Source organism: Lentinus tigrinus (assembly GCF_003813185.1).
Source record: "Lentinus tigrinus ALCF2SS1-7 unplaced genomic scaffold L226scaffold_6, whole genome shotgun sequence".
Classification (NCBI taxonomy): domain Eukaryota; kingdom Fungi; phylum Basidiomycota; class Agaricomycetes; order Polyporales; family Polyporaceae; genus Lentinus; species Lentinus tigrinus.
The window spans coordinates 1,766,483-1,786,379 of NW_027137915.1; the positions used below are offsets into that span (position 1 = coordinate 1,766,483).

At 54.0% G+C, this 19,897-nt stretch overlaps 5 protein-coding genes across 5 annotated transcripts; 2 read left to right on the forward strand and 3 right to left on the reverse strand.

Annotated features, from left to right (window-relative positions):
• Positions 1–154: 154 nt before the first annotated feature.
• Positions 155–3,613, reverse strand: L226DRAFT_568998 (uncharacterized protein; the record flags this gene model as incomplete). The annotated part of the gene is made up of 7 exons (XM_067684236.1): positions 155–332; positions 370–455; positions 511–588; positions 639–725; positions 1,398–1,556; positions 1,606–1,718; positions 3,430–3,613. 7 exons carry the CDS (start codon positions 3,611–3,613, stop codon positions 155–157), a joined length of 885 nt encoding a protein of 294 aa, XP_067538605.1.
• Positions 3,614–6,353: 2,740 nt separating this feature from the next.
• Positions 6,354–7,314, reverse strand: L226DRAFT_423161 (WD40 repeat-like protein; the record flags this gene model as incomplete). Its single annotated transcript, XM_067674600.1, has 5 exons — positions 6,354–6,598; positions 6,664–6,689; positions 6,751–6,889; positions 6,937–7,060; positions 7,111–7,314. Coding segments are annotated over 5 exons (738 nt in total), but the record flags the coding sequence as incomplete, so codon positions are not given.
• A 3,007-nt stretch (positions 7,315–10,321) lies between these two features.
• L226DRAFT_521496 (uncharacterized protein) lies at positions 10,322–10,930 on the reverse strand (the record flags this gene model as incomplete). The annotated part of the gene is made up of 3 exons (XM_067678703.1): positions 10,322–10,400; positions 10,457–10,836; positions 10,895–10,930. The coding sequence occupies 3 exons, from the start codon at positions 10,928–10,930 to the stop codon at positions 10,322–10,324; spliced, it is 495 nt and encodes a 164-aa protein (XP_067538607.1).
• A 4,635-nt stretch (positions 10,931–15,565) lies between these two features.
• On the forward strand, positions 15,566–16,695 carry L226DRAFT_458152 (uncharacterized protein; the record flags this gene model as incomplete). Its single annotated transcript, XM_067675429.1, has 2 exons — positions 15,566–15,868; positions 16,351–16,695. Coding segments are annotated over 2 exons (648 nt in total), but the record flags the coding sequence as incomplete, so codon positions are not given.
• L226DRAFT_458088 (uncharacterized protein) lies at positions 16,672–18,393 on the forward strand (the record flags this gene model as incomplete). Its single annotated transcript, XM_067675420.1, has 2 exons — positions 16,672–17,324; positions 17,901–18,393. The coding sequence occupies 2 exons, from the start codon at positions 16,672–16,674 to the stop codon at positions 18,391–18,393; spliced, it is 1,146 nt and encodes a 381-aa protein (XP_067538609.1).
• Between the last annotated feature and the right edge of the window lie 1,504 nt (positions 18,394–19,897).

A 19,897-nucleotide genomic window follows, 5' to 3' on the forward strand; every position in this document is an offset into this window, starting at 1 on the left:
ACTACGAGAAAAACGGGATAACGGAGAATTGATGGACAGATGCGTAGTTTCGGGGAGGAGCGCATGATGCCTTGAGCCGCATTAATATTGGTCCCCAGCGGGGTTTCTTCTGAGGCTCGCCGCCGATCGAGGTCAGCCAGGCGCGCTAGGCGACTCATGAGGATGGGGAGATACTCGCGTAGTTGATCATGTCATCATCTCGAGAGGGGGGGCCAGGAACGAGGGTCTCCTTGTAGATACGAGGGTAGCACGACTGGTTGAAGGCGGTGATGCGCAGGGTTTCCTCATGAAGGTCACTTGACCTCAAGCGTAGAGTTGGGGCGAAGAACATGCTACGAGGAGGAATTGATGAGGAAACACCCCATTGACCTTGAGTGAGACGAGCTTGTGGGCGGAGGACCGGACGAGAGCTTCGCATTGGGAACAATCTTCTCCTCTTGATGCGATCCCAGACACTGAACGCGCCGATCTGAGTACGGAGAAGCACACAAACGGAGAGGAACAACGCACAGTTCCTAGCGGCTTGCGCGATGGGAGAGGTAGACAGTGAAAAGGTAGAAGAAAGGACTGCATCTCGGTGTCAAAGGCCTTCAATGGGGGTAATCAGGGAGAATAGGCATGGTAAATAGAGTACGTACTTTCCTGACTTCGGGATCCTTGACAGTGTTGACAAGTGCGCTGAGTTCGTTGTGCATGGCCTTCGCTGCGATATCGGTGTTGGTAGTCTTGAAGCCGATATGAATGGATCCGCGTACATGTACACGGGCAGTGAGTGAGTCGCATGAAAATATCCGCGATTCCGGCAGAAGCTTGGGGCTGAGGACGCGACACGAAGTGCGCAGGGAGGGGACGAAACCGGGGAGAATCAGCACGTACCCATGGCCATGGGTACGTGCTGATTCTCCCCCCATGGCCAGAGACGATGAGAATGACGGATGAAGTGACGCGGAACACGCTGCTAACACGCGGCGCTGCGTAGATGCGCCTGTCCGGCTGCGTACTCAAGATAGGATCTCATGACTGGATGACGGATATATATATATAGGCCTAACCCTAGGAACGGGGATGACATGTGAACTTGAGGAATACACAAGGAAACAAATCCGGGATTGGAGCTGGTAGAGAGCTACAACTGATGGACTTATGGAGCGTTGCTCAGTATCAGTGCAATGTCACAGTCGATGAAAAGGCTTACGACGTTTCTTGTGCTTCGTACTGTACGTGTTCTCGGCTATCCAAGAGGGCAGCCTCCAAGAATCGGTCAAAACTAGTCGTCGACCGTCCTCCCGTTTATAGCCGAGGTAGATCTCTTGCCACAGTGGCTGGCCATGAGCGTCGAGTGTGCGTATCCATGCCTGTTCTCGCGAAGGGCTGAAGTGGCAAAATAAGTCACCCACACGGAGACGAGGAGACTTGGTGATGTCGGGTGGATACGGTATGGGGTATTGGGACTTTGATTGGAACCACGCTGTGCCGTTTTTGAACTCGTCGCTGTCTTCTTCGACTCCGCTCCCTCGGAACGCGCGAAAGTAACGGATGAAAGTACGATCAGGGTGCTGCTAGGAATGTCAGTCTTATTACACGACTGAGTTAAGTGGTGCTTACGTTGGGACTACCCGCCTCCGCAGCTGGCGCTGGCCCAGGGGACGATCCAGCGGGTACACTGGGTGATTGTGACTCGTAACTGGAGGGGGATGGCCCGGGAACTTGCTGACCTTCTGCAAATCTTACCGCACGAGGGATGTCGCGGGATTCAGAGGATACCGACTCCGTCACGGATCGTCCCTGGGACGCCAGCGGCGTTGGAGCTCGAGACGTCAAGTTGACCCGTATCTTCTGGTCCACTAGCGGAGTATGCCCGCTGACGACATGTCCCTTCAGGTTCTGAGACGGATATGCTAAAAACGAAGTGCTCACCGCTGCACAGACGTCGCACGAGATCTCTCGAAGACGCGAAATACGAGAGGTACGCCTTGTCTTATGTTTGGCTGGGCTGGGGCAGTGTAGGCCAGATTTGTAGTCTCCAGGGACCGCACAGCGGTACTTGATGCAAAACTGTAGTCCGACGGCAGATCATGTCTGTGATACTTGTTTTCGCCCAACGGTGTAGAAATCCGCTGATGAGTCACCGAGCTTTCTGCGCCCGTAGTCGAACCCATCCATGCAGCTTCGACCACGCTTCGCCCTCGTTTCGCCTTCGATGCGTTCCCCAGTCGTGGGAGCAGGCTACTACTATACTTATCTATCTTCTTACCCAACACTCTTTGTAATGACTTCGCTGTGTCAGCGCTAATCAGAGAATCTCTCCCCCTCTCCGTCACCATCTCGACTTTGGCGCCGGTTAGCCTTCGCTGGGAGGCCGTAAGTTCAGCAGTCGACTCGCCGTAGTGTCGACCGAGCAAGAGTTCGCTCGCTTCGCAAGAGAGTAGCCCACGAGGGGCCTGAGTTCGCTAATCCCGACTATCGAGTCGCCGCCGTGTTTCGAAGCAAGTATCCCGCACCAGCGAAGAGAAGACCGCCAGTCTAGGAGCGAAGTAGCTCCTGTGCTATCGAGCACGAGAATCCGACCACTCACCGAGAGTGCACCAGTTTAGTCCCTCTCCTCCCTCGTCCGCCACTTATACACTCCCTTCCTCGTCCCCTTCTTCCTTCGCTGCGCCCTCCCGCGAGCGAGTTTACTTCCCCAACGCCCCACCGGCTTACTGCTTCGCCCGATACGCCGAAGCGCGCTCCCCGGATTGCGCCATTTCCGAGTCCATTCCGAAACACCCCGCCTCGACCGTGAGCCTTCGCCTCGACGTGTCCACACACCTTCCCCTCGCAGTTCGTCCACGGCTTCGCAGCTTCGCGCCGCCTCTTCCTCGACTTCGCAGATAGGCCCTACTCGTGCGACCACGGTCACCCAGCTTCGACCCGGGAATCGACTATCCAACTCGTAACCTTTCAGTTTTGTTGTGGTTTTTTGTTGGGATTTTCCCTTCAGAGACGCAGCTACCCTATCACCGCATATTCCGGTATAGAACGAGGATCGGCATAGCCACAAGGAAGACAAGAATACAGATAGTTGCTGAGTTCGTCATGGCGGTTATTGACAAACTCGAGGACGGTGAACGTAGCGGCCGCGATGTCGAGCAAGGCTTCGAGGCTGACAAACGCCTGAGGCCAAAGACCGCGCGCTTACTCAGCGCTCAGTTCTCTAGCTCTCTTCCTCTATCTGCGACATCATCGTACTTTGGCTTCCGGGCTGTTGAGTCTGATGAGCTCACTCCCATCGCTCACCGAAACGCCCTCTCACCTACAACATTACGAAGCGTGTCCAGCCCCAAGTCTTCCGTCCTTGGCCCGCGGGCTCTCTCCCGTCCGAGTTGAGTGTCAGAATCCAGTATCTCGATGCTGTGGTCCAGAGGGGTGTTCATGATCGGATAGTACGTGTTGATGCGTGCCATGGGCCTCTTCGGTTCATCGAGACGGTGACGTTCAGAGTAGCATCCCGCGACTCGGGTGTGCCAGCGGAGAAGAGAGGAAGCGTCGACGGAGCCTTGATGCCGAGCTCAGTCTGGAGGAGCTTCAGGAGGTCCTTCGCAGTGTCGCAGTCGCCCGGGATGTCGGCCATGTGTGGCTTGGTGTATTGGCGTGAGGGCTTGGTTGCACTCTCCTCGTTCAGAACTCGTCATGACTTCCTGCCGTCGTGTAGCCCTGGTTCTCTTTTTCGCGCGTTGTATATCACCCATCGTCTATTCTAATGCCTGCCGTCTATTACGCAGCTTGGTGGCGTAATGTGTATGGATGAGACCCAGGCAAAGTCAAGGTGTGGTTGTGATCGGTGAGTGTCATGACCAACGAGGACGAGCCATAACTGACCAGCACTACCACCAGTCTTCGCGCTTCATAGTTCCTGTGGTGCGATGGGGGAACTAGACTGATGTCTAGGTATGTGTTGAACTATGTAGTTCGCATATACAGCGATGGAAAGTAACCAAACGATTCCCAGCACAGCGTCTGCAGCTTGTCATATACGTCGCCCATAACGTTGTCCGGCCTTTCGACGGGCGCAGCCAATATAGGAGCAGGGGCCTCTCAAGCTAAAGTCTCCCTATCCCACGATTGCTTGTCCTCCATGTGAGGGAGCGAGTGATCCAGCCGGAGAGCATAGCGAAGTTCGAACTACATGTTGACGAGCCGCTGGAGAATCGTTCTAATATTGACTTATACCTCTTATCTTACTCATTCACGAGTACTTGAGCGGTTAGCGGTGAGCCACGCAGATTCTCGTACTTTGAAAGTGACACTCGTGGATGAGATATTAGAGAGAACAATCTTCGCATTCTACGAACTCTGTCGCGACATGAACGCGGACGCATGGCCCGACGCCTTACTCCATGCCGACGAAGACCTCTTCCTGTAGACGCTCGATCTCATGGTCGCGCCTCTGGATCTCGCCCTTGCGATCCAGGAGGAGGCGTCTGGTGATGAAGAACAGCTCCATGCACCTGGCGAACTCGATGTCCTCTGCGAAAGAGAAGACATAACGGGTACGGGCGCCGAGATCCTCGAGCGTAAATGTGCTCTTGGTTGGTTCCTGCAATCTAATGAGGACCACATAATCGTGTTTCCAAACTTTCGACGTACCTCGCGACTGGAACCCATCAACGTCTCATCCCAGAAATTGAGCACGACTCGTGCAGGATTAGGGCCGGAATATTCGACTGGGAGAACGAGCAGCGCATCTTTGGCAGGTAGCATGAGGAAACGATTCACTCGCATGTTGCAAGAGGATGCATACTCACGAGCATTGTATGCAACCTCGACTATCGCACACTTAATCTTGTATGTGTTGCAGCCTTCATCGATGGGGACGTGGGATTCATTGAGCCTCTCCACGCTGAGCGTCAGTCGGTCGGTCAATAGAGCGATTTTACCGTGTCTGGTAGAAGGGGGAGCAATTGACTGAGAATATGTAGGAGAAGAGTGTGACTGAGTCTTACGCGTAGAGTTCTGCGACGTCCATCGTTGTGGGTGGCACAGGAGAAAGTGATGGTAGATGACTGCGCCTTCGGCCGGCGGTTTGGCTGGTGGAGACAAAGGAAAAACCGACATGATGAAACAAGCGCGTACAGTCAAATCTCTGACAATAGCTGTACCCAAGGGTTGCCGTGTGAAGTCGCGTTGGATAGCGATGGTGGGAGCGACAGTACAGGAGCAGACTCAATCGCGGGAACAGGAGGGGCCTGAGGTGACCGCCATGGGCATGGACGCGAGATGCGACGATAGCCTCAGATGAGCTCAAGAAGAATGTTACTGGCACGATTGCATGACTCACTGGAAGAGCTGTAGCTTGGGAATAGGGTCCTGGACGAGGAAAATGTTGTCAAGGCTCCATGTCGTGGGTCGGCTCGGACATCACACACGGTGTCGAGCCGCAGCTTGAATGCAAACCTGTGCGCGCGTGTGCGTGGCGGTAACGGTAGTGAGAGCGCAAGTAAATTTAGACAGACGGCGGAGGAAGCAGGCTTAGGCTACCTCGGACTTGAACATTTCTGAACATGAACCTTCGGATGCGCATCACGTGATATCGTCTCGGAAGCTATTTCGGTCCCGGACTCTTCGGTACCTACAACTCGGACGCACGCGTGAAATTATCAACTCGTCTCTTTCCAATATGGCTTCTATAATGTCACGGCCTCAAACCGAGTACTGTTGCCAGATTTATATAGATATGCCACATGACGATCCTGGTGCTGCTCGCTCAGGCTGTTCGCCGTATGGTAAGTTCCACAGACTGCGGCGTGAAAACACCAGTGTACTGGGTAGACAGGTGAGCACTCTGCTAGCAACCGGAAGCATAGTAAATTGCTCACAGTGTTATCAAAGGCCGATAGACTCCAGCCGATGAAGACTAATACGCTTGTGAGACAAAGTGTCAAAATAAGCCCAGATTGAGAAGACCCCTTGACGGTTTATCAGCATGGGGCGTAATGACAATAGTCAGCATTCACAAACCATCGTCTCTGCATTCCTCATCCGACTAGACGGAGAGACGTCTACAGGCAAGAGTTAACAGCAAATCAAGAGATAACATATGAAACCACATACTCAACTCTTTCTTGACCCACAAGAACACAGTGTAGGGAAGCTCTTCGCAAGACGCGGTGGCAATCAAGTATTGCCTCTCGTTGCAGTCGTACCGGGCCTGATATGTCGTCAGCATGTGAACGCCGCAAGCGCGAACAACCACCAACGTCGAGCGAGAGAATGAGGCGATGATCTGAGTCTAAGAGCTCATCAGTGCTGCGAGGTAGAAGAGAATGCCCAGGATGCGTACCGGCGTGCATGATGGTCTGAACCTTCCGCCCTGTCTCGATATCCCAGATGTTGACCTCCCCAACTGTAGTTCCTCCAACGATTGCCTTCCCAGATTCAATGAACTTGACTGGCGTAGCACGTTTGTGTCCGACTTCGTGACCGAAAGCACGTACGAGGTCTCCGGATTTGAGGGAATAAATTCCAAAACCTGACAGAGGGTTCGCTAGGGCGAGACGTTCGCCATCAATACTCACGTCTGCCCTTGCGCTGTCATACAAAGGGCAGATGAGCAAAGCTCGGCCGGAAAAATACCAGAAAGCAAAGCCTACATTGGCTTGTCGTGTTGCTTGTCCTGCAGACACTTCCAGGTCCTGGCATCGAAGATTCTAGATTCGGATCGAGGGTCGCAGGTGAGTTGTCGTTGACGGAGGCGGCGGAATGGCGCACCGGACTCCATGTTCCACGTACACAACTGCCAATCGGGTGAGTCTTCCTGTAGTCATCCAATGAATGTGTGCTATCGAAACTTCTTCCTGGCAACTCGTCGAGGGTTCTTCCAGCTCTCGATGTAACGACCAGCGTCCTTCTTTGGGTGTCATTTGTAAAGGTGGTGGAAGTTGCAGTGCTACTCACCGCCGGGCTGCCAATCCCATACTCGGAGTTCTCGCTGTGATCCAGAAGCAACGCGAGTTCCCAGTACTGCGATAGCTTCTACTGCAGATGTGTGGACGACTATCCCCTGAGCGCGTATCATTGTCTGTGTGGCTAATGAGGTCGTTGAGAAGAACCTGCAACTGAATGACCTACAGGGGTAAATGTCAGAGACACCACATAACCATCCAACATGCCGCACAGCAGATGGCCTTCGAAATTGGGAATCCAAGCCAGGCATAAGGCGTAGCTGCTTCCATGATATCTACTCAGAAGTTTGCGGCTCGCAACCTCCCAGATACAGATCCTATTGTCGGTAGCTGCTGTGGCAAGATACCTCGCGCGAGGACTGAATGAGATGACGGTGACGGCCCCATTGTGCCCTCCAGGCAAGCGAGCTAATTCGGCGTACTCTCGGGACATGATGATGGTTTCGGAAGAGCGTCGTATCCGAGCGCACATGGTAATGAACACTGAACATCACCGAGGACACGCGGAGAGCACGATGCCACAACGCTCCTCAGGAGACTTATTATTACATAAACACTGCTCTAGACTAGCCTAAGATGCAGCCAATGTAGCCCCGCACATGGCGAGACCCGAGCTATCCAAAACTCCCCATGGCCAGGAGCATATCCTACCCGCGAACCCCAAACCGACGCCATGGACGAACCCATTCGCGCGACCCCAGGAATAGCACCTGCAGGCTTGATATCCTGATGAAACGACGGAAAGGAAGAATACCGAGGCAACAAGGGCCACCAGTGTGAGGCCATAGGGTACGACCATTCCAAAACACGACCTGGCGGCCATACGTATCTCGGTAAGGAGTCTCCCCCACTGCGACCGAGCGGGGGCAGATCTGCCCAAGAGCTTCTAGAATAGACAGAAGAGACTGTGAGCATTCGTGCATGCGTGAAATCAAGCCGGAAGCTATGTACCGGGATGATCGAGAGCACTTGGCGAAAGTTGTAGGGATCAACTGCCGGTACTATACCATACACATACAGGGTCAAAGCCGCAGCTTGCAAGGGCGTGAGGGTGGACATAGTGATATACAGGCCCAATATAGGGCCGGTTGGATGCATCGTGGTGACACAGCTGAAATAGCGTCGGACTTCCACCCACCAAGCGCACATCATGACCCGCAGATACACACGCAGTGCGACTAGGTCTAGCACCAGCGAGTGGCGCCGCCTCGTTTTGTTATCGCCAACTGGAGGGAATGCTGGCTCGCCCATCGATTCTGGAGCTGACGGCCCAGGACTAGACGAAGCTGCAATCGGAACATCGAGGCCTTCGAAGTATCGAGGTGTACCTGTCGTTCGAAGGCTTGATGAATCCGCGCTGCTGGCGATTCGTACAAGGATGCTCGACGGGTCCGACAAGCTCAGGGAAGGACCCGCCAAGGAGGCAGACGAGGTGATAGTATCATCGATCGCGTCTACGGAGCCCGACGCTTCGTCGAGGGGCAGTGACACGTCTTCTCGGAGGAGGACCTCTATCTCTGGAGGAGAGACTCGGACCGCTGTGTTGTACGGCTCGCTGTCAGAGCAGCTCTGGCGAGCAGACGGTGAGATGAGCTCGGCGGAGGATGAATCAATGACGAGGCCTCTGCGAAGCGAATCTTCATGACTGCCCCCATCCAACGAGATGTCTCGTAAATCGTGGTACTCCCAGGAAGGATATCGCGGGGTCGGGTCCTCGGGAAAGCCGACGAGTCGAAGGTGAGACACGGTATCGAGGACAGGTAGTGGAACATTCGGGACGCCCAGCGCAGCACTTGGAAACATTGTCGGCGCTGAGGCTAGGCGGTGCATGCGGCCAGTGTCCGCCTGTCCTGTTTGGCCATGCAAGGATTGAGCCAGATAACTGATGTCGGCTGTACAGTACTCCGTCAACACCAAACACAGCGCAGTAAGCACATAACGTACCATCTTTCTCGATGATATCTTCTCGAAACTTCTGCACTGTCTCTTCGAGTTGACACTGAAGGTTGATCACGCTGACAGAAGCGCTCTCGTACTGCACCGTCATTGTGGCGAGGTGAGAATCCAACAAGGAACAACGTTCACGGAGGGCCTCCCTCTCGGCCGATAGCGCAGCCTGGACAATCTTTAGCGATATATCTATGAGTCGGTGAGCGACCTACGTGATCGTTTTCCAAGTACGCGACTTTGCTTCTGAGCTCTTCCAACGCTGCATGGGCTCGTTGGTCCTCAGAGTCCAGAGCGCTACGCAATCTTTCACTCTCGTTCTGGGTGTCTTTGAGCAGCTGCAATGCATAGTCCTGGATGGAGGCTGAGGACATTGAACCGACCAAATGAAGATGCTAATACATACTTTGTCAGCTTCAAGCAAGGCGATCTGATCCTCGAGTGACCGACACTTGAGCCTATGTGCCTTCATCGTCTCTTTTTGAGATTGAGCTGCATCTTCCAGAGCATCTTCACGACACGCAACCGTAGCTTTGAGTGAGGCCTGACGCAGCGCATTGGGTCAGAGCTTCGTGATCGGTCAATGGATTCAGTTAGTAAACTCACGATTCGTTCTTTGGCGCGGCCGAACTCCACGGAAACTGTGTGATAACTGTCCCTCTCCCATACCAGATCCTTCTCCAGCTCGGCTAGGCGACCATGGGCGGTATCAAGTTCAGCCTTTAGGGCCGTGACTTCGCGCTCCGCCGCGACGAGGAGACACAGCAGGCAACTCCTGGTCTTGGGGTCGAATAGAGTTCGCTTGTGACCACATAGAAGATACACTATTAATACTGATGAGGACCATTGTACAAATCGTCACCAGAACAGGCGGCTTACCATTTAGGTCGTTGGTACATCCATCGGAGTCCTGAGATCCTTGAATTGGTTCATCGAGATGTTGACTATCTTCACCACTAGGTTTCAGCATACCAGTGGTAGGTGTATGGAATCCGATGGACGATGGAGAAGCGGAATCCATGGAAATAGCAGTATGAGAAAGTGAGATCCAGACGGTATAAGACGGTAGGTCGATAATGCAGCCACGAGGATAGCAGCCCTTTGTAGTCCATCGACGCACGGCTTCCAGGCATGACTGTCGACACTTGTAGGGCAGTGAACGGTGCGGAGTACGACCGCCCTCGGGGCTAGCGAGGGGGATGATGGCCAGACGAGAGTACAATATTATAGGTTTTTGCAACAACGTTACAGTAGAAATATCGACGGAAATAAATACGTAATGTAAGGTATCCGGTTCACAACCCGAGCGGCCGCAACCCAACCCTTGAACCCATAACTAATTCGCGCAAAGAGAACGCGACGACAACGAAACCCGATATTTATGCTAATAACGTCGTGCATGCTTCCTTGCTACGAGCGACTGTCTGGGATTAGAACTGAGTGGGCAAATCGAGTGGCACATTGTTGTGAGCCGCCGCAATCACCAATTCAGCCGATTCGACGAGGAACCTGGCATTTTCTCAGTTGTTTGCTCACGCACAGAGCACGGCGCAGGTAGCACTCACTTGCGCACCGCCCTTTCAGCTCGCTGCCGGAATTCAGAGTTGCCCATGTTGACCACAGATACCGTACTTCCACCACGCATGACGATGAGGTCGCCCTGCCAAGGAGTTGCGTCGAGGACATTCCGGAGGGATCGATTGACCTCGAGGTCAGCGGAGTATTGAGCAGCGATGAGGAAGCGGTGAGCGGTGCCGTCATCGTCCTGGATAGTGACCCATGCTTCCTGCAATGGGTACTCGTTTCCGACGACATGTTCAAAGCCAGGATAGCGAGGAACTGCGAGGCAGTCGCGGGTGGGATGGGTCGAGGTTGGGACAGTCACCGTGAGCGCCTCTCGTTCGTCTCTACGGTAAACGAGGCTAGCGATCCTCTTCACAGCGGGCTGGACGACAGATGAAGTGAGAAACAAGGTACGGTTGAAGATTACATCGTTGACTGACGTGACGGCATGTCAAGACAACACGAACTCTGCCCATCGCTTGAGGCGTTAGGGGATGAAAAGTGGGGAGGGGGATCAGGGGAGGGATGAATTGGGACCCGGAGCTGTTGGACGAGGCGGACGAGGCCAAGGAGAGTGCGGACGGCACGGGTGTGGAGTGTCAGGATAAAAGGCAGTCGGGGTCTTCGTTCTCGAGCCTGCCTGCAAGCCTGCGTCAATGTCCATGCTCCACACGTGCAGGGTTGCCTCGCGGGATTTTAGAGCTCGGACGAGCTCATGTTGGGCTTGAATTGCCCTGGATGGCGCACCTCTTGACGACCCGGTTTCGGAGGGATGCACCTGTATACTGAAAACAGAAGTGATGGTTCTGTTTAAAATCACAGTATATTCGCGTGCGGCGATGCTAGATGGCCGAGAGCCCCTAGAGCGACAAGTACGTCGTTAGTCTGTCCTACTGGTGCGCGTGGCAATTGATCCACCACGTTCGACTTCAGCCCAAGAGTCGGGGCTCAGTGAGACGAACACCCTGGATTTAATAGTTGGCGTAGCTTCCATTACGCTGATGACCACATATATGGCGTACTAGTTACTCTCAGTCGCCATGGTCCGAAGGCCTTCTGTCTTACAATGGTCGATCCGCGGTCTAATCTCGATGACTTTCCTCGTGTTTTCTCATGCACGCCCACAGAGCGAGCCTATCTCGGATCTTTTTATCCTCGTGTTTTCGGTCACATATACTGTGCGTTTGTCGAAACGTCGTCCGTGCAAGTCATGCCGTCCACATTGCCACATTGAGGTATCAATGAGATGACTCACAGCAAAGGCTCTCAACATCAATATCTTCGAGGAGTGGAAAGGAGCGGTGAGTCGAAGTTAGTGCTATGAAGCGCCGAGCGCCGGCCGAAGTGTCCTATTTGTGTTTATTTGTGTCGCATTGTGCCTCTTGGCGAATCCTAGATCTTCTCTTATTAATACTACTTACTAGCACCCGAATCGGTTCCTGCCCTAGCGTATTGTGCGTTCTCATCTTTGACTGCCAAATCTCCCTATCGTTTGTAAATACATCTCACTAACTCTGTTCAGCGGCCTGTCAGGTGGATTCATGTGGGACGTTCGCTAACGATCGCGATGGACTGATCGACGGCCGCAGCAACTGAGAATTCTTTCGGGTTCAACGAGGCATCCCCCATGACGTTGCCAGACCATGATGTGGCCCGGGATCCCATGCACTGCTACAATCCCTTCACGCCGCTTGATCAAGTCATCTCATATGCCGTCCCGGAAGATGTGCTTTCGCTCCCTTCCCCTGAGTTCTCTCGGGAACTCTGCAGGTACTAGCGTACTTGTACATGTACATGTGGGGGAGACAATTGCTCACGAAGCTATGTGTGTACTAAACGATGCTGAGAAATTGGAACTGACGCACCTGATATTCCAGATTTCACCGCACACAACATACACGCCTGAAAAACGTTATCAAAGCATGCTAGTTCCGCAGGAGGTGCCGTCGCACGAGGAGATCGCGTCCCGTCGCGCGTTTCACGCCTGCCTTGTCTATCCAGTCGCTCGTCAACCATGAGCCATATCACTCGAGCTGGCCATGGCGTCGCTCTGTCTCCCTCCCTCCCTCCCTCCCTCCTCCACCCACTGCAATCTGCAACTTGCAACTAAGCAGCTATACCACCGGTACGCTCGACGGCTGAGTTTTGTGCGTCGTATCTTACGTAGTTCTAACAGCCTCCCGCCACAATATGCGATTCCTAGTCCCAAGTTTGACGGTTGTCGCAGCCGTCCTGGCCGTCCCCATTTTCCTTCTCATGATGCCGAGCATCACTTTCCGCATCTATTTACACTTTCTCCCCGTGGAGTTCGACCATCCTCATCTCCGGGCCTCCGTGACGTCCCTGGCGGACGTCAATGCGGCTGCACTATGCCTTCTACCCCCGTTCAGCGCCCTGGCTTTCCTCTGCCCTACTTCTAGCGACGGACTGCACGACATGGCTCACACATCCCTCCAACTTCTCCTGCTCCGGAGGCAGATCCTCTTCAAGAAGGTGGTGCGCTATGCGCCTACCCCGCATGCGATCTCTTCACTACTCCGACTCGGATCCGCCGCTAATGCCACTTTGGCTTTGGACGATTACGACAAGGAGAGAGATGGCGCGCTCCTTGGAGATCATCGCGCGCTATTGGAAGTTGCTCAGACCTCGGAAGGTGTTGCTAGAGCGTTGTACCGCGTCCTCGTTCAGGTCGAACTGAGCCTGTGTCGGTGAGTGGTGCGGTTGATACAGCGTGTTCCATCGCTTACTCTTCGGTAGCGCTTCGTTTGTGCGGGACACTATCTCAATTGCGTTATCGTTGTTAGAACAGGTTGACGCAACCGGGAGGTATATACGGGGCCCAGTGCCTTTCAATTTTGACCGCGCCGCCGCGGTCTTCGGATTCGCGGTCATCGACTCCATCGGACACGTTCGCGGGGAACTGCGCGTCGCTTCCACGCTCTCCACTACTCTGCTCTCGGCCGTAGAAAACGCACAGGTTGATCGAAACTACCTCTCCCGCCACTGCTCCGTGCCGCTGAAGTCGTGTGCCGAGGCAACAGCCCTCAGCTTGGGTGAGAATGTCCTTCGCACGGTCATTCAGGACCTATCCATGCTTGAAGGAATTCTCGATATCGAGCTGGACGAGGCCTCGCTGGCACTGGGCGCCCCGGACTCCTTCTTCTTCACCGTTGCTGCTATTCAGAAGGATGAGGCTGTGTTGGGTACGTTGTTGCTATCGGTGCAAAATGCCAGACAGACTGCGGCGATGGCGATGGCGATGGCGATGGCGGTTGATCATAACACTGCTTAGGTCCTCACGAGTACCGCATACCCCCCTCCGTACTTCACTTACCGATACTACGCATGAGATTGTTGGATATGTAGTTGGAATTGAGTCTGTGGGGTTGCTTGATGGTCGAGTGTCGCTGTATCCTCCAGTATACGCCGACTCACTGGTATAGAATGACCGGGTATTGAGCCGTAGCTGCCATTGCGATGAGTATGTCAGCAGGCCTCTGACCTGCGTGTGCGCCCAGGAAGACCGACGCGACACGCCGGAGGAGTAATGAGAGTCCTTGGCAGACATCGGGACCCTAACCCTATCGAAGTCCGGGGAGCGAAGCGAGCAAAGTTTAACTCGATCGGATCGCACTGGCCTCTCCATGCCATTCCTCATGAACTCAAAACTGCTTGTTCCAACTTCGATGATGGAGCGCTTGACGTTCATACGACAACGGTTTCTCATGAGGGCGCGTCGACGGGCACTGATCAGGTTCCGTACTCGAGATCGTGCCCTTCTGCAAGCGGGCCGAGATATCTGGATCGCCAGTATTCTCGTGCCGCTTCTCGTCTCTGCGACTTCCTTCACGACAAGAACATATACCAAGGATGACTCTTGGGCTCTCTGCGTTCTCAGCATCGCGTTCGCAATAGATTATCTGCTCCTTCGCGGGTTCTCGATTGGTTAGTTGTGCCATCCCAGCTAACCTGGCGGTTATTGACCAAACATCGACAGGACTACATCCTTCCATCCGGCGGTGCCTGAAAGTGGACGCACGAGTGGCAATTCAACGACGTTCAGGTAGTGCGGGCATGACGATTTTCGTTATGGGGGTGGGGAAGGCGACGGTTGCACTCAGTGAGTAGTCATCCGAATGCATACTCGTTTTGCTGTGAACATCTTGCCTAGATGTCGCTCCACATTGGAAGATATACGACATTCTCTGGGCTCTTGAGCGCCGTCGCCTGATTCCACGCCTGTCATCCATGAGACCAGTCGTACACTACGATCCGTTTCGTCGAGGTGGATTGGACGAGTCTGCGTCGCTAGGAGATATGGGTATACGGGACTTATCATGTCTACACATACGGTATCCGCTTCCGGGAGGATCGAGGAAACATAGGCGTAGCTGTGAGCGTGCGTTATCAGATCCTGCATCAAATGTGCGCATTGACATAGCTCTGACCAGTAACTATGGACCTCGAGCTGGAAGAGGATGTACTTTTCGATTCTGCTCGTCCCGATAAACGGGCAGGTAGGTTATTCATATACTCCTCATATCCAATTCTGATGCCTTGTAGTTCGAGGTGAACGTTCTGCTCGCCGGCGTGCCAAAGAAGCACGGTTAGGAGAGGTACTTAACAACGAAGGATATGAATTGGAGGATGATTCACCACGCCCGCTGTCTTCAGGCTCTGGTAGCAAGGCTCAGACCGAAGGAAAATGGTGCCAGTCTTCCTCTCAGAATTTGCAGGCGCCCTCCGAGCAAGCACCCCCCCCTGCTTATGTTAGCCCCAATCTACCTGCGGAGCCCAGCCAGTCTGCGACACCGCTGTGCTTCGTTTCTGGAGAGCATGTGCAAATTCAAGAGGCTCTGACAACAAGGTCTCATCCCGCCGCTCTCCCTTTCCCACAGGTTCCTCTCTCGTCCGCGGAGTACGGGTATAGTAGTGTGCACTCTCCGGAGCCTTCGGAAACACTTCCTCGGGTATCAGCTACACGCGTCGAACATTTCCAACCAGGGTCTTCCATCGATGGCGACCTTCGCTTCCTCGAGTCATGTATCCAACAGCGAATCCATACATTCACATTCAGTGCAGCTCTATCCTTCGCCTGTAGCCCTGCGCAGATGAAGGATTATGAGCACGAAGACATCGGAGACCCGAGCTGTCACAATAGCGGACCTCACGCTCTAGACACACGAGCACCTGGGAACGCTGACTTCCTTGAACAGGAAGATTGGCTGAGCATGATGTACTCCACGATCTCGGCCGTCGCGACTTCCTCCTTATCACCAGAGGATGGCGAACGCTGTTCGGAATTGCTTGCGATGCTGCGCCAGGAGTGGGTCCGTATGCAGCTCCACAAGGAACGTGAGTGGTTGAGACAGCGAGAAATAGCGGAGTCGTGTGAGCAAAGTGGGACCCCCTTTGTCGATTCGCGTAAGTGTTCTGTGTTCTTTCGACTTATCAGTATAGTTGACGTGCAATATTCTTAGGTCGCCACTTCCTGCAACCACACATCACGAATCCCGTCATCCTCGTACATCACGTCACGGCTCTATTGCTCCACGTCATCTACAAAGTACCTCGTCGGGCGACTCGCATTCTTTTGATTGCACTGAGGGCCCTCGTACGAGTGACAGTCGGTCGATCAGATGATCTGGCACAGGTCGTTTCCCCCGACTCCCTTCCCATCGACATCCGCACCATCCTCGGACGTTTCGACCTTGATCCCGTCACCCGCCCTTATATCTGTTGTCCCGCATGTTACGCCATCTACCCCAAGCCCTATCCCCAAACATGCTCCTACCAGCTGACGCCGAGGAGTAAGCCTTGCGGCGCTCAACTCTGTCGCACAAGAACAATCCTTGGGCGAACGTTCTCGTTTCCACACCGTCTGTTCCTCTACCAGGAGATGAAACATTGGCTGGCCCGGTTCCTGTCCAGAGACAAGTTGGAGGATATGATGGAGGATATGCTCAAGCGCGCCACGGCGAAGGCGCCAGAAGTGATGTTGGATTTCTGGGACGCCCCCGTGCTCCGGGAGCTCCGCATGCCCGATGGGACTCGCTTCGTTGATGCCCCACCTGGTGAAGCTAGGCTCGTCTTCGGCCTTTCCGTGGATGGGTTCAATCCGTTCCATTCCAAGACCGCGAAGCAAGTAGTGACCGTAACCGCGATCTATATGTATTGCCTCAACCTTCCCCCTCATCTCCGATATCGTCCAGAAAACATGTATCTTGTTGGCGTCATACCGGGTCCTGGAAAGCCGAAGACAGACTGGGAGATCAATCACTTCTTGCGCCCGCTCGTCGACGAGTTGCTCCAGCTGTGGAACTCTGGCATCTATTACTCTCGCACTTCGAAGTATGTGGGGGGCCGCTTGGTTCGTTGCGTATTGGTTCCACTCGTCTGCGATCTCCCCGCCGCAAGGCAGGTCGGGGGGTTTGGGAGCTACTCGGCCGCGTACTTCTGTCACATGTGCAATTTGCGCAAAGAAGACATGAACGAACTGGACATGGACAAGTGGGGCACGCGAACCTGTGAAGACCACCGAGAGGCTGCCGAGGCCTGGAAGGACATGCCCTCCGTTGCTAAGCGGAAGTCGGCTTTCAAGCTCAACAGCACGCGGTGGTCAGCCTTGCTAGATTTACCCTACTGGGATCCTATCCGATTCACTGTCATCGACTCTATGCACAACCACTACCTTGGACTGCTTCAGGATCACTGCCGCGAAATATGGGGGATGAATACCGAAGTTGATGAAGAGCACCAGGGTGCCGAGGAAGGCCTCCAGGCCGCCGCCGCATCAGAGACAGCCGTGTCGGAGTCAGCCACATCAGAGAGAGCTGTGTCGGACATAGCTGCGTCAGAGACATCCGAGTCGTCCGCCACAACCTCAGACGCCACGCACAAGAAGAAGCGCTCGCGTGATGACGTGAGCGGCGCGGAGACCGCGCTCATGGTCAATCGCTCCGCCGCAACGACTCTGGACTCGAGATACAATCGCGACGTCTTCCGCATATTGTGCGAGAAGTTCAACTTGTCTACGTCGGGAAACAAGAAGGACTTGATTGGTCGTCTCATCACCTATGTACGTTGACTTTTTCTCTCTGGCATCTCTAGCATCGTGCTGAGCCTTCCTGGGTCTAGCGCAACGAGCAGGCCGATCAGCGGGTCGACACGTCTACTCTCGCTATACAGCCTGAGGTGCGTAGTTCATCTCTGACAGTCTTAGAGCCTAACATGACCTACGTCTGCAGCCTGCGAGTGGGCAAACTGTCACATCTCACGCACCCACGCCCCACGACACGGCTACTCTAGCTACCGAGCCTGAGGTGCGTAATCAATTTCTGAGAGTGCTGGAGCCTAACATGACCTACGTCTGCAGCCTGCGAGTGGGCAAGCTGTCACGTCTAACGCACCCAAGTCCCGCCCCATGCTTGGTAAGAAAACGTTAAGACACATACACACCCATCTACGTGACACCCAGCTCCCTTCATGGGTGAATCCTGTTCCCACCAATGTCGGCACGAAGAGTCGAGGGAAACTGAGTGCGGACCAGTGGCATGTTTTCTGCGTCGTCAATCTCCCCATCATCCTGATACCCTTGTGGTACCACAAGTCTCAACTTCATCGAGAACGTCTCGACAATTATATGGACCTCGTCACCGAAGTCGTGGTTGGCTCTTTGCTCGAGATGTCAGAACCCGTAATCAAGATATATGAGGAGGCTGCATTCAGATATCTACATACCGCCAAACGGCTGTACAACATCTCAATTACTCCCAATCAGCACAACTCCTTGCATATCCCTTCCGTCCTGCGACTTTTTGGTCCTCTACACGCCATACGTACGTTCTTCTCGGAGCGCATGAATCTCGACCTGCAGAGCGAGAATACGAACATGAAGTTTGGTGCGTATGTGCTCCCTTCGGTATGGGCTCATCGTTAGCTCATACGAGCATTTTTCATTACACACAGGAGAGCTTGAGTCCACTTACATGAAGCAGACTTGTCGCGCGGCGAATTTTCGCGTTACCTTAGAGGACGACCGCATTCGCAGCCAGGTTGAAGATCTCGCGGAGGCGTTCGAGGAGTCAATTACGGAGGATCGCCGGGGAACTCGAATCAGGGAATCAACGCTCCTCAACACGCAGCCATCGCACAAGTCTAGCTCTAAGCCACTGAAGAAGCTCACTCTTTTGGATGACTGTTTCCGTGCGCTCATCGATTATCTCAACAACAAGGCCGGACAAGAACAGTTCGTCGACGTTCGGAGTATGCGCCGAGTCCCAGGAACACAACAACTGGCGAACATAGGATTGAAATGCCCTCGCATCTTTTGTGGAGGGGTATCGTTCCTCAGCGCCTCGGACTCTCCGCGCGACAGCAACATTATGTTCCGTTCATCTACCACGTCGCTCCCGTGTCCTGGCCGCGTCCTGCAAATCTTCAAGTATTCGATTTGGAATGCTCAGGGAAAGCCCACCGAATCCACCTATTTGTACGTGGCTCCATTGGCACCTCTTTCTCCTCAAGACGCCGTGCACGATCCATATCGCTCGTACAAGTACGCGGGCGGTGAAATATACTACGATCGCTACCAGCCTGGCATCATCGTCACTCCAGAAGACATCCTCTCCCACTTCGCACGCACACCTATGATTATGCCCGGGATTCAACATCCGTGTGTGCATGTACTCACCCTAGACAAGGTGCGATAACTAAGCAATGCATGCTGCATTCGGCACACCACTCACCTGCAATGCGTCCAGAGCGTGCGCCTCGTTTCCCATTGCGCCGGTCCGGATCCGGACGGACTACCGATGGAGATAGACCGAGAGGAAGATGATGCGGTTCATCTGTGGGAGCTCTGACTCTTCAGAGGCGCATGTATGATGCCGGGCGGAAGGGGCGCCGCTTAGTGCTTGCTACTGGACGATGATCGCGTGTCGTAGGAACAAGGCAGGCTATATATGTGTGGTATAAGGATATCATCTTCGCTACGAGGTCCCCCACATCCTTGTTGCCTTTTCCGCCCATCGTTCTTGTGCTCTGTCATGCTACGCCCCGGGCTTCAACGTCGCGGCACGTTTGTCCTTCCCGGTATTGATCCGTCACATGTTGTCACACCATCACATGAGCCCGAAACTTGGAGGGTGCGAGCGCTCTCTTGACGTGCTGCTGTTCCCCACTCTGATCATCCCAAGCTCACACCGCTTCTCCGCAGACTACATATCCCAATCGGCAACGCTTCTTACGAGCATTGCCTGCGTGTCGACGGTGCGATGCTATAGTATGAGAAGACTCCGCTGGAAATTCATTCTCTATTCGCAGACTCGATGGAGGTCCCGGAGGAGATGGCCGAAATGTGACTGCAAACATCACACACGGTGAGTCTCCCTATGAGACAATATATAAGGCGCATTTGCGCAGGCCTCAAACAAAGTTTCCCT